At 37.0% G+C, this 14,895-nt stretch overlaps 1 protein-coding gene across 1 annotated transcript in view; it reads left to right on the top strand.

Annotated features, from left to right (window-relative positions):
• LOC107600093 (uncharacterized) overlaps positions 1–14,895 on the top strand; it is a 59,218-nt gene that overhangs the window by 16,397 nt on the left and 27,926 nt on the right. The window contains exons 10-25 of the mRNA XM_016291884.1: positions 371–634; positions 785–1,045; positions 2,648–2,911; positions 3,600–3,860; positions 4,051–4,314; positions 4,438–4,701; positions 4,994–5,244; positions 7,334–7,715; positions 8,481–8,750; positions 8,887–9,153; positions 10,601–10,861; positions 11,698–11,958; positions 12,197–12,457; positions 13,313–13,573; positions 13,746–14,006; positions 14,213–14,479. Of these exons, the coding sequence (XP_016147370.1) occupies positions 371–634; positions 785–1,045; positions 2,648–2,911; positions 3,600–3,860; positions 4,051–4,314; positions 4,438–4,701; positions 4,994–5,244; positions 7,334–7,715; positions 8,481–8,750; positions 8,887–9,153; positions 10,601–10,861; positions 11,698–11,958; positions 12,197–12,457; positions 13,313–13,573; positions 13,746–14,006; positions 14,213–14,479 (4,320 nt within the window). The remainder of the gene's footprint in view (positions 1–370; positions 635–784; positions 1,046–2,647; positions 2,912–3,599; positions 3,861–4,050; positions 4,315–4,437; positions 4,702–4,993; positions 5,245–7,333; positions 7,716–8,480; positions 8,751–8,886; positions 9,154–10,600; positions 10,862–11,697; positions 11,959–12,196; positions 12,458–13,312; positions 13,574–13,745; positions 14,007–14,212; positions 14,480–14,895) is intronic.

The following is a 14,895-nucleotide window of genomic DNA, read 5'->3' as shown; positions in this document are numbered from 1 at the left end:
TGTGGATGTATTGTCAGTAGCAAGTCTCAGTACTTGCTCTGCCGCAGCAGCAGCAGCAGCAGCAGCAGCGTAGCATATCTATTCTGCCAAGATCAAATACATTAACATTGTCATGTACATTATCATGCCAATCCCTCAGAGAGTTGTCATGACTGAACTGAACTGAATCAACTTTGAACTGACTTGAGGTGAAAAAATTAGCTACTTCGGAGCCGGATTGAACTTCAACATTAACACTGTTATTTTCCTGTTTATTAATCTGAAGCTCCTTTGAAACAATCTGTATTGTTTGAAGCGCTATATAAAGTGTCTTGACTTGTTTTAAATATAAATCTTAATTTTGGCCCCCTCTGTCTCCTTACCCATGAAGCCCCATGTTTGCCGCAGAACATCTACACGACTGCAAACTGTAATAGCATCAGCAGTGCCATCATTACTTGGGACGAGGCCGCAGGAGCCGAGGCCTACGCTGTGGAGGCCCGCGGTAATCGTAAAGATTTATACAACTGTACGTCTGCAAACACAAGCTGCACGCTAACAGATCTGGATTGCGGAGAGAGCCTGAGCGTGTGGATTGTTGCCACAAATGGTGAATGCACTACTGATCCTGTGCTGGGAGATGTAGCAGAAACAGGTGAGTGATTCTGGGTACTGTGGTAGTACAATGGTATTCTTTAAATTGCAATATATATAGTGGTATAGGAATATGCACTTACAAAAAAGTACTGTGGCATGGTATTAGATGATGATACTATACACTATGTCCCTTTATCTCCCACTGTAGTTCCCTGCATACCTCAGAACGTGTCTGCTGTGGAGACCTGTAGTTCAGACTCTGCCTCTCTCACATGGAACTATGCCAACGGTGCCATCTTCTACATCGGAATGGCGACTCACGTGAATGGCACAGTTCACACCTGTGTTGCCATGGTGGCAGAATGCACAATCCCAGACCTGCGATGCGGCGAGGCATATGACGTGTATGTCATGTCAACTAACCTGAAATGCAACAGTTCTGAGAGTCAACATGTCACCCTGCAGACAGGTAGGTGCACAGATGATCAAAAATAATGAATAAAAGGGGCCAGATATTTAAAATGCAAAATAAATTACCAAGTAAAATACAAAAAGTTGGATGAATAGAAATTGCTAGATATTTAAAATTAATTTCTTTATCTGGTTTATTTATAAAATAATGTGAAAACTAAAATAAAAAAGGGGGCAAGGGGGGCCAGATAATAAAACATAAATAAATAAATAAAAGGGGTCAGATATTTAAAATGTAAATAACCCAAAATAAAAGAGGATGATGAAAAGGGGACATAAATTTAAAATGTAAAACAAAAAAGAATGTAAAATTAAAAATAAAAAGGGATGACTAAAAAAAATAAATATCTAAAGCAAAAAAAATAAAAGGGAAGAATAAAAGGGAACAGATATTTTAAATGTAAGATAACAATTAATAAAAAAAGAGTCATAATAATGATAAAAAGGAATAAATAAAAAGGGCCACATATTTAAAAATACAAAAATACATTTATAAACGTGTATAATACACGTTTATAAAATACAAACTGTGTAAAAAAAAATTTAAGTAGGTATTAAATGACACCGGAAATCTAAAGTGTAAAATTCAATAATATCTTAAAATAATCATAAAACAAAACTTAAAAGGGGATGAATAAAAGATGCCAGATATTTAAAATGTAAAAAATAATATTATAAAATAAAAAAATAAAATGGTATGAATAAAAGGTTAAATATTTAGAGTGTAAAATAATTAATACAAAGGCCCAGATAAAAAGTAAAATAAAAATAAAACAGGATAATTAAAAGAGGCAGTATATTTAAAATGTAATATAACAAATAATTAAATTAAAAAAAATTAAATGGGGTAAATAAAAGTGGCCAGATATATAAAATGTAAGAAAAAAGGATAAAGAAAAAGGGACATACTTTTAAAATGTAAAATAAAACAATAAGAGAGGATGAATAAAGGGGCCCAGATATTTAAAATATAAAAATAACGTGACAAAAAATAAACAAAAAATGTTAAAATAAAAATTACAAAATGGTAATCTTATCTTTTTAAAAAATCTTATACTTAACATTTTATATATTAATATGAATTTCAATTTGGTTTAAACTGTCCCTTTAAGCCAAAAAGAAATTGTATATTTCACCAGCAAATTCATTTCTCTAAAATATTTGCCGTAAGTGTTTTACTGTTTTTATACTTTTATATAAAAGTAAAACAAATTAATTTTTGCTGTATACCAAGTAAATCTGATACATTCTCCATTGTAGCTCCGTGTGCACCGGTCAGCATGGGGGTCACTAGAGACTGTGCAGCAAATAACGCAGTCGTAAGTTGGCAGGCCCTTCAGACTGGGAGTCTGTACACAGCAGTACTGCACGATGAACATGGACACTCAGTTAATTGCAGCACCAGCTCTAACAACTGCACATTCGCAAACCTGCTCTGCGGAATGAACTACAATGTCACAGTCACAAGGAATGATGGTCAATGTGGAAGTCTGCCATCCACACCCATTCAGATACAGTCAGGTAACAGTCAAGTGAGCATACATGCTCATGTTTACACAGTAATAACAGACCTTTGAAACTGACTATGTATCTCCTTTAGCTCCCTGTGACCCTCAGAACATCACAACTGTGCTCCAGTGTGACACCAACACGGCCAACGTGACATGGGCTGCCAGTGCGGGAGCTAATGGGTACACGGCAATGGCAACAGACGGGCAGCAGCAACGTTTAGCTTCTTGTCACTCTATGGGGACTTCCTGTCAGCTGACCTCTCTGCCGTGTGGGATGAGACTAAATGTAACTGTCCAAGCTGATGGCGCCACCTGCAACAGCAGCTCTCAACCTAAAGCTGTAGTGGAAACAGGTGTCAGCTCACATTAACATTTGCTAATTTCAGTGATTCATAACAACGTGTACATAAAAAAATTTGGTCCTTAAATACATTAGATATATGAATTTCAATGCATTAGATAGAAAAAAAAGTGGCATTTGGTGGTTTATTTTATCCAATTCTATAAATAATATATACATATATATTTCAATAATAAACAATAACAAAAATAATACACTACCATTCAAGCATTTTAGGATCAGTAAGATTTTTTTGGGGAAAGAAATCAATAATTAAGTAAGGACAACATCTGAAATTTCTATTAAAAAAAAATCTGAAAAAGTTTACCTTTGTTTCTGCCTAAATATTGAGCAGATCAACTGTTTTGGAAACTGATAAGAATTTTTTCTTGCACACCAAATCAGCATATTAGAATGATTTCTGAAGGTTAATGTGACACTGAAGGAATAATGGCTGCTGAAAACTCCTCTTTGACATCACAGGAATAAATGTCACAAAACATTAATATTTCACAATATCAAATTTTTTAATTGTGTTTTTCATAAAATAAATGCAGCCTTGGTGAGCATAAGAAACTTCTTTCAAAAACATTTTACTAACCCTTAAAGTTTTGAACAGTAGTGTATAGTGTATACACTTTTTATATAAATATTTTTTATATAGCTTATGTTTTCATATAACTTCCTCTTCTCTTCTCTAGCACCCTGCACTCCCACCAATGTCGCTGCTGCTCTAAACTGTACATCCAACATTGCTTCCATCACCTGGCACAGTGCCCTTGGTGCCACTTGGTACTTGGTAAAGGCAGAAGGCAACCAAGGGTACAAGACGTCCTGCAACAACACTGTCACACACTGTGATATCCCAAACCTGCAGTGCGGCCAGGAATATTCCATCACAGTCATGGGCATGAATGGTGACTGCATGGGCTTGGCTAGCCAGCCTGTCACTCTCGTCTCAGGTATTGAACTCTAGCTCATTAGTGATAATTAGAGATTGGAGCAACACAATCGTTTTCCCGAACTATTAGCAACCACCTAGAACATCCTAGCAACCATATAGCAACATCTTAGCAGTTTTTGCATGGCATGCACCATTCAGTAAATGTATATACTGCAGTTTGACGTGTTAACATTTTTTTCATGTTGCAGCACCATGTCCCAACACTGGCATTCAAGCCAGTCTGGACTGCAGCACCAACTCAGCACTCATTTCTTGGACACCAGGCAATGGTTCGCTAAGTTTCAATGCAACACTGCAGTCTTTCCAGGACCCCCAAAAGCACAACTGCTTCACCAACGGCTCCTCCTGCAGCATCAGTTCACTGCCGTGTGGTCAGCACTATAACATCAGTGTTACAGGACACGGCCAGACCTGTTCAACCTCTTCTAAAACCTTGGTCACTCTTGACACAGGTATAACATCAAATAACAACACAGTGCATTTAGATTAAACTCTAATTTGGCGATTCTTCTGGCATCAAATGATCCATTGCATTAAAATCTTCTGATTTTGTGCATGAATCTTTTCCTTTCCAGCTCCATGTGTTCCCACTCAAGTCAATGTGTCATTATCCTGTGGGTCGGACACTGCATCTGTTTCCTGGGCAGCATCCAGTGGCCTTGTTTCATACTATATAGTAACAGCAGTAGATGATAATGGACATACGCTATCCTGCAACTCCAGCAGCACTTCCTGTGACATCAGCGGCCTGGCGTGTGGTCAGGCGTACAACGTGACAGTCACAGCTATGAGCGTGGACTGCACTGGGCAACGTAGTGACATGCGTCGCATCAATACTGGTAAGTATTTTCTCTAAAATTGAATTTTGCATACTGCAATTTTGTAGCGTATAAATCCAGAACGTTCAAACTATAGTACAAGATATTATTCTCTACAGCACTTGAAATTTTAATGTTGCTAAAAAATGAGAATTTTACTGAATATTTCAAGTGCTTTGATAACAATACTTCACATTTAAAAAAAAATTTACTTGACAGCACACCAAAAATTCTGCCGAGAAAGATTTGTTTTTAACCTGGAATATTCCTTTAAACGTGCTAAAGTAATACTTTGTTTCCCTTCGTCTCCCAGCACCCTGTGCTCCACAATCTGTGGTCAGTCAGCTCTTAGATTGTCAAACAGGTGATGTTCAAATTAGCTGGCAGTCGAGTAAAGGGGCGCAGATCTACTATGCTCAAGCAAAATCTACTGACAAGACCCTGGTGTGTAACTCCACCTCTACGTCCTGCATCATCCCTGCACTCGGCTGTGGGCAGACGTACAATATCACTGTGGTTGCAGAGGCCAACGGCTGTAGCTCCAACACCAGTGCGATCAGTCAGGTCACTGCAGGTACAGTACCATTTGAACAAACTGAAGGCTTCCATTCTAAATAAATATGCACACAATTGCTCTCAATCATACGTCTAATATGTCAAAACAGCTCCATTAATCTTTCTTGTCACATCAAATTTAATTACGATTTACATGAATCACGATATTTTCAATTTAAAACCGCAAAATCTGACAAAAGAACAGTGCATAATGGAGTGCAGCAGAGCAGCATCAAGAACATCAAATATTGTGAGGAACAATCTGGCCATATCTAATTTTTGGAGGGGACGCTGTACCATCAATATCCATGGTGGTTCCAGCCTTTGTTCCTCATATCAAAAACCACACTCTACATTTCTTAAACATAAGGATATGTCACAATACTGAAGTGAAACGGTTTGCAAATACAGTTTCATGTTGACTTTAAGGGATAGTTCACCCAAAAATTTAAATTACCCCATGATTTACTCACCCTCAATCCATCCTAGGTGTATAGAAGTTCTTTCAGATGAATACAATCAGAGTTATATTAAAAAATGTCCTGGCTCCTCCAAGCTTTATAATGACAGTGACTGGGGGTCGAGAAGTAAAACTTATGAACTTATGGCCTTTTGAAGTGATGCATTTGTGTAAGAAACATGTCTATATTTAAAACTTTATAAACCTTAATCTCTAATTTCCGCTAATTAATATGCGTATTAACGAGAGAGTGGCGTTCCAGCAGATGATGTAGGTGTAGCATAAGCTTCGGTGAGAATATGTTAGTCTTGCGAGAACCAAGTTTTGTTTACAGGAAAGGAAAACCAGTCTCCTCTTGGCTTTTATCGAAATCCTCCAACATTTTTATTTACATATCCTCATTTTGTACTGCTAATTTGTGACTGGTGTTTTGTTTTGCCCTCTCCTCTGCGCTTCCGCGTTCGTCACTTCCCACTGGAGCTTAGCTACTTTCATCCTCATAAACACGTACGACAGCTACAGATTATGGCTTAAGTTTTAAATATAGACATTTTTCTTACACAAATGCATCACTTCAAAAGGCCTTTATTAACCAACCCACCCCCACCACCATGTAGAGTACTTTTTATTAGGGGTGCGCCGATCACAGAAAGCAATATCTGCCGATACCGATCACCGATACCGATCTTTTTAAAGCCTTCATTTTATCATTTATAACTATAGTGATACTCCAATCAGGATTTTTAGACATTTATTCAGAGCCTGAATTTCATTTTTGAAAATGTGGGGAATTCCCCTCTTAGGTGACTCTTGTGAGAGGGGAAGCAGCTTTCACACAGGAGTCCGCTACTGATCCATCGCTGTTTACCGCAAACACAATTACCATTATTTTGATTTCAAATCCAAACATTGTCACTGAAAATGCTTTTTCAGCATTGCAATTCTTTTTTTTACACAGTACAGTAATACAATCTTTAACAGACATGTTAAAACACAATAAATATAAGCAACACATTATTCAATGCTTTTTACTTTTGCATTTACTTCTAGATTTATATATTAAGTTGCTCAAGCAAGTGGCAAAACATTTAAACTACTTCTCTTACGTTATCACAAACATACCATTGACAGAAATAGTCAGCTCTACTGCCTTTCCTTTTTTATTTAAATCTTTACTACAAGCAATCCTGCCGTTCATAAAGAATTGTTTTTCTACCTCCACGAGTGCCATCTATTATTGCCTTGTTTATCTAAAAGTGCTCGTTCCCTTTAAACCTAGCCAAAAAGCCATATGTGTTGACTGTGAAACACAGTAGACTTTAATAATATGCATTTATGGTGTAACTGATAAATTTTAGTTTCAATCCATGTTCATATTTACTGAAAACAATGCGATGTTATTTTAATTCAGCACTTGCAGCGCAGCAATAGACTCGGTGTGGAAACGATCTCTGCACTGCTGCAGACACGCTGCCGGACAGCAACCGTGTGCAGTGAACGCTTTAATCCGTTAACATGAGCGCGGAAAAATATAATATAATATTATAATATATTATAATATAATATAATATAACTCTGATTTAATTCATCTGAAAGAAGAAAGTCATATTCACCTAGGATGGCTTGAGGGTGAGTAATTCATGGGGTAATTTTCATTTTGGGGTAAACTATCCCTTTAAGAGTGAAATGCTTAATACTGGAGACATGCAGAATAATAGTCTCAGCATATGTATTTCTGTTTCCTCTTTAGCACCGTGTCCACCTACATCTGTCGCTGCTGTTTTGGACTGCTCGACTAACACAGTCTTAGTGTCGTGGAGCTCCATGGCCATTTCCGGGGTTCATTACACAGCAAGCGCCATTGGCCCATTGGGGCCCTCTAGTGGTGTGGAGTGCAACACAACAAACTTGAACTGCACTCTTGCCCACTTGCAATGTGGCAGCCAATACAACGTCACTGTCACTGCTACCCAAAACAACTGTACTAGCAAATCCAGCACGGAGTACTCCTTCATTACAGGTTAAAACACAATAAATATAAGCAACACATTATTCAATGCTTTTTACTTTTGCATTTACTTCTAGATTTATATATTAAGTTGCTCAAGCAAGTGGCAAAACATTTAAACTACTTCTCTTACGTTATCACAAACATACCATTGACAGAAATAGTCAGCTCTACTGCCTTTCCTTTTTTATTTAAATCTTTACTACAAGCAATCCTGCCGTTCATAAAGAATTGTTTTTCTACCTCCACGAGTGCCATCTATTATTGCCTTGTTTATCTAAAAGTGCTCGTTCCCTTTAAACCTAGCCAAAAAGCCATATGTGTTGACTGTGAAACACAGTAGACTTTAATAATATGCATTTATGGTGTAACTGATAAATTTTAGTTTCAATCCATGTTCATATTTACTGAAAACAATGCGATGTTATTTTAATTCAGCACTTGCAGCGCAGCAATAGACTCGGTGTGGAAACGATCTCTGCACTGCTGCAGACACGCTGCCGGACAGCAACCGTGTGCAGTGAACGCTTTAATCCGTTAACATGAGCGCGGAAAAATATAATATAATATTATAATATATTATAATATAATATAATATAACTCTGATTTAATTCATCTGAAAGAAGAAAGTCATATTCACCTAGGATGGCTTGAGGGTGAGTAATTCATGGGGTAATTTTCATTTTGGGGTAAACTATCCCTTTAAGAGTGAAATGCTTAATACTGGAGACATGCAGAATAATAGTCTCAGCATATGTATTTCTGTTTCCTCTTTAGCACCGTGTCCACCTACATCTGTCGCTGCTGTTTTGGACTGCTCGACTAACACAGTCTTAGTGTCGTGGAGCTCCATGGCCATTTCCGGGGTTCATTACACAGCAAGCGCCATTGGCCCATTGGGGCCCTCTAGTGGTGTGGAGTGCAACACAACAAACTTGAACTGCACTCTTGCCCACTTGCAATGTGGCAGCCAATACAACGTCACTGTCACTGCTACCCAAAACAACTGTACTAGCAAATCCAGCACGGAGTACTCCTTCATTACAGGTTAGGAATCAGGAATTGTATTAAAAATAACCATAATGATAGTCATTAAACTCCATTTTTGCTCTAATAATACTAATAATGCACTTTCATATTTAATCATTTGTTTAATTTCACCCTTCTTTACCCTCACTTTCAGCTCCATGTGTGCCAGTTCTGAACGACGTGGCTCTGAACTGTAGCTCAAGGTCTGCTGTGGTGAAGTGGTCTAGTTCAGGGTTGAGTCTAGGTGCATTTTCGGTCAGTGCAGTGAGCACTCAGGGTGAACAGCTGGGCTGTGGTGTCTTCAACAATGGTGAATGTGTGGTGGATGGACTGCAGTGTGGACAGACGTACACGTTCATTGTGAATGCAACGCAAGGCCAATGCACCAGTGCTGCTAGTAACACACTGCAGAGGGAGACAGGTAACAAAGCCTAGTTTGTCCATACAATGGAAGACTCTGTAAAGAAGAAAAGACAGATTCTTTAGACAGATACTGTAGTAAAACAAAGAAATAATTTGAACAAATGCCTCAAGCCCTTTTCACTAAATCACCGTTTAATCACTGTTAGTTGCTAGCAGACATTTCTACTTGAGTGTAGGGCTGGATATTGACACATATTTCATAATTAGATTCTTATTCACAAGCTCTCAATTCAATTTAATTCAGATGCTGCTTTGATATCAGTTCAATTTGAAATACTTCAGGTACATGCAATTTTTCTTCTCTCAAATAAAGCTGTAAACCAGGGGTGGCGAACTCCGGTCCTGGAGAGCCTCAGCCCTGCAGAATTCAGCTCTCCAGGACCGACGTTCGCCACCCCCTGCTGTAAACTATGCAGGGAACACTTTCACTTGGTACATTACCAAAATATTAAATGTTAAAATCAACAACAAAAATTTGACAAATTATTAAATTGGATTGCTATTTATTTATAGATATAATAAAAGATAGATAGATATAAAAAAACATTTAAATTGTACATAAAGCAACTTTCTAATGATATAATTAAATTTGTTACTCAAATTCCTTGTTTAAATATAAATATTTAAACATGGCTATCATAAAAGCTTGTTTCATGACATAATTTATGTCTTAAATAAATCTGTTAAAGTAATTATGACAACACTAACAGGTAATATACAATGAATATATAATATATAGAGTACACATATTTCACACAATGCTCCTCTCTAGAGTTTTTTTCTAATGACTTTGCTAAGGTAACTACGCTATGTTTGCAAGCTGTTTTATTTTTTGCAGTTTGAAACACTGGTATATTTTAGTAATCTGTACTATTTTTTCAACATACTTTCTGATTATCATTCTTGTTTATTTCATGCTTATAACTAGAGGTAAAGAAGAAGACATGATTGCTTTCACACTTGCTGCATGAATGCAGCAGCTAAAGCGATCTGTCATGCCACATGATGATGTCAAAATGACATTTATTGTTTGTATTTCTTGAGAAAAATTTAAAGAATTTGAAAGCTTAGGCTTTGTTATTGGACAGGAGGCACTGTTTCATTCATGCACTCCCACTGGAGGTCACTGCATCATGTAGCTGCTCTTTGCATAAAGCTGAACTCTGCAAAAACTTTCATTGAAAATGAAATGACTTCAGGTTACTCGCTGAAAATTATTCTCAGTACTGGTGCCCTAGCAACTGCATAGCAGCCCAGTGAAAACAACTCCAAACACCTTAGAAGCCATATAGCAACACCACAGCACTACTCAGATTTTAAAAAAGGAAAAAAAAAAAAAAACTGAATAAATTCTAGTTACTTTTAAAAATGTAGTGGTTCTAGTGGTGTGGAAATTACATACTTACCATTCACCTTTAAATGGCATTATTTTCTCTTCTCTTCAGCCCCATGCCCTCCATTGAATATCCAGTCCATAATGAACTGTGGCAGCAACACAGCGAGTGTGTCTTGGTCCGGCGGCAATGGAGCTCTGTCCTTTACGATGACAATGGAATGCTCTAATGGACAGACGCACATCTGCAGTACCAATGAAACAGGATGTGACATCACTAACATGGCATGTGGACAAACATGCACAGTTAAGGTAGTGGCAGAGGGACGTTCCTGCAACAGCTCTGCAGGCACTGGATCACCTGTCATAACAAGTAAGAGAAATTAATTCCTAAATTAACAATCATTCAAAAATCTGGGGTCAGAAAAATTAATACTTTTATTAAGCAAGGATGCATTAAATTGACAGACATTGAAGTGACAGTAAAGACATTTATAATGTTACCAATTTTTATTTTATTTTAAATAAATGCTACTTTAAACGTAAATTATTAAGCAGAACAACCATTTACAACATTAACTATTGAGTACCAAATCAGCATATTAGAATGATTTCAGAAGGATCATGTGACAGGAGTAAAGATGCTGAAAATTCAGTTTTTCATCACAAGAATAAGTTACATTTTAAAATATATTAAAATAAAATGTTGCTTAAAAAAACATTGCAAGTGATATACAACTTAAGCTCCATTACCACATTACTCAAATCAGAACTTATCTATAGTGCTGTCAAACGATTAATCGCAATTAATCGCATCCAACATAAACGTTTTTGTTTGCGTAATATATGTGTGTTGTGTGTATTTATTATGTATATATAAATACACACACATACAGTATATATTTTGAAAATGTATTTGCATGTCTATATTTATATTCATATAATTTATATTATAAATAAATATATTTAATATATAAAAATGACAGATTTTTCTGAAATATATACATGCATGTGTGTGTATTTATATATACATAATAAATATACACAGTACACATACATAATGTAAACAAAAACGTTTATTTGAGATGCGATTAATCGCGATTAATCGTTTGACAGCACTGCATATCTAGCATGCAAGCAGGACTCTGAATATTCCTTTAAAATAACAAGTCAACCATGTACTCATTTTGTTTTCTATAATTTCCCCAGGTCCTTGTGTACCACAAAACGTGTCGGCCAGTGTAAGCTGCAGCAGCAACATAGCAACAGTAACCTGGGGGAGCAGCCAAGGGGCGGAGCTTTACACAGTGACAGCCAGCAGTGCTAATGTCCTTTCAGCTAACTGCACCTCACCATCCACTTCCTGTGACCTGTCAACTTTGACCTGCGGAGAGTCTTACACGATCACAGTGAAGGCAAAAGGCAGCAACTGCAGCAGTGGGAACAGTGCGCCTGTTCAAGTTCAAGCAGGTTTGTTTCATATTTCATATCTTGATTCGTTTTAAAGCTGAAGAATGTATTTTTTTGTTCAAAAGTTTAGTTGATCAAATTCAATAAAATGTAATAATAAAAAGCATAAACTGCAAAAGAAATGCACTGAATTCATTAACACTTAAGTTTTACCTTGCTTCTTGTGTTCTAGTGCCCTGCGTGGAAATTACATACTTACCATTCACCTTTAAATGGCATTATTTTCTCTTCTCTTCAGCCCCATGCCCTCCATTGAATATCCAGTCCATAATGAACTGTGGCAGCAACACAGCGAGTGTGTCTTGGTCCGGCGGCAATGGAGCTCTGTCCTTTACGATGACAATGGAATGCTCTAATGGACAGACGCACATCTGCAGTACCAATGAAACAGGATGTGACATCACTAACATGGCATGTGGACAAACATGCACAGTTAAGGTAGTGGCAGAGGGACGTTCCTGCAACAGCTCTGCAGGCACTGGATCACCTGTCATAACAAGTAAGAGAAATTAATTCCTAAATTAACAATCATTCAAAAATCTGGGGTCAGAAAAATTAATACTTTTATTAAGCAAGGATGCATTAAATTGACAGACATTGAAGTGACAGTAAAGACATTTATAATGTTACCAATTTTTATTTTATTTTAAATAAATGCTACTTTAAACGTAAATTATTAAGCAGAACAACCATTTACAACATTAATAATAATAATAAGAAATGACTATTGAGCACCAAATCAGCATATTAGAATGATTTCAGAAGGATCATGTGACAGGAGTAAAGATGCTGAAAATTCAGTTTTTCATCACAAGAATAAGTTACATTTTAAAATATATTAAAATAAAATGTTGCTTAAAAAAACATTGCAAGTGATATACAACTTAAGCTCCATTACCACATTACTCAAATCAGAACTTATCTATAGTGCTGTCAAACGATTAATCGCAATTAATCGCATCCAACATAAACGTTTTTGTTTGCGTAATATATGTGTGTTGTGTGTATTTATTATGTATATATAAATACACACACATACAGTATATATTTTGAAAATGTATTTGCATGTCTATATTTATATTCATATAATTTATATTATAAATAAATATATTTAATATATAAAAATGACAGATTTTTCTGAAATATTTACATGCATGTGTGTGTATTTATATATACATAATAAATATACACAGTACACATACATAATGTAAACAAAAACGTTTATTTGAGATGCGATTAATCGCGATTAATCGTTTGACAGCACTGCATATCTAGCATGCAAGCAGGACTCTGAATATTCCTTTAAAATAACAAGTCAACCATGTACTCATTTTGTTTTCTATAATTTCCCCAGGTCCTTGTGTACCACAAAACGTGTCGGCCAGTGTAAGCTGCAGCAGCAACATAGCAACAGTAACCTGGGGGAGCAGCCAAGGGGCGGAGCTTTACACAGTGACAGCCAGCAGTGCTAATGTCCTTTCAGCTAACTGCACCTCACCATCCACTTCCTGTGACCTGTCAACTTTGACCTGCGGAGAGTCTTACACGATCACAGTGAAGGCAAAAGGCAGCAACTGCAGCAGTGGGAACAGTGCGCCTGTTCAAGTTCAAGCAGGTTTGTTTCATATTTCATATCTTGATTCGTTTTAAAGCTGAAGAATGTATTTTTTTGTTCAAAAGTTTAGTTGATCAAATTCAATAAAATGTAATAATAAAAAGCATAAACTGCAAAAGAAATGCACTGAATTCATTAACACTTAAGTTTTACCTTGCTTCTTGTGTTCTAGTGCCCTGCACCCCAAGTAATGTCCTGCCCACCGAGGATTGTGTCACAAAAGCTTTAGTTGTATCATGGACACCTAGTGCAGGAGGACAGTACTACATGGCCACCTTGCAGGACAGCAATGGACTGTCCACCACCTGCCAGTCTACAGGCTCACAGTGTAACGTGACAGGTCTCAGCTGTGGTCAGCTGTACCACGTCAATGTGACAGCGTCAGACAGTCTGTGCAGCAGCCCTCCCAGTGCTACTGTGAACACTAACTCAGGTACATAGAAACACGTACAAGCATATACTTGTCTATATACTCTATATTTTCACTCCATAGACATTACTCCCATAGACACTCACTCCTAAATTAATCGCTATGTTTGGACCCGCTTACTGCACATATATACACTGTAAACTGCTTTCTATTAAAAAAAAAAAAGATGTAAAATAGATTCTCAGAGTCTCTCCTGCATTTACCCATAGTTCCCTGCGCAGCCAGCTCCATCATGGCAGTGTTGGATTGTCAGCTGGGTACAGCCACTGTGTCATGGCAGTACAGTGCAGGTGCTCAGGGATACGCTGTCTCTGCCTTGGCACCGGTAGACAACAGGGCTAGCTGCACATCCAACAGCTCCATCACGCACTGTGAGCTGAGTGACCTGCAGTGTGGCAATGAGTATACGGTGAACGTACAGAGTTTGGGATACACGTGCAATGCCAGTGCTCAGATGACTGGCTCCCTGATCACAGGTGAGGTTTATGGAATCTGATTTGCTTGCGATTTAAGTTTTCAGCTGAGACTGTTAAATTATGTACATTACCAGGCAAAAGTTTTTGAACAGTAAGATTTTTAAAGAATTCTCTTCTGCTCACCATGCCTGCATTTAATTTATCTAAAGTACAGCAAAAACATTAATATTGTGAAACAGTTTTACTATTTAAAATAACGTGTTTTCTTTTTGAATATATATTAAACATGTAATTTATTCCTGTGATTTCAAAGCTGAATTTTTAGCACCATTACTCCAGTACCACGATCCTTCAGAAATCATTCAACTATTCTGATTTGCTGCTCAAAAAAACATTAATTATTATTATGTTGAAAACAGCTGAGTAGAATTTTTTGATGAACAGCAAGTTCAGAAGAACAGCATTTATTTGAAATA

Source organism: Sinocyclocheilus grahami, unplaced genomic scaffold (assembly GCF_001515645.1).
Source record: "Sinocyclocheilus grahami isolate Dianchi unplaced genomic scaffold, SAMN03320097.WGS_v1.1 scaffold277.1, whole genome shotgun sequence".
NCBI lineage: Eukaryota > Metazoa > Chordata > Actinopteri > Cypriniformes > Cyprinidae > Sinocyclocheilus > Sinocyclocheilus grahami.
This window is presented reverse-complemented; position numbering and strand designations above follow the sequence as displayed.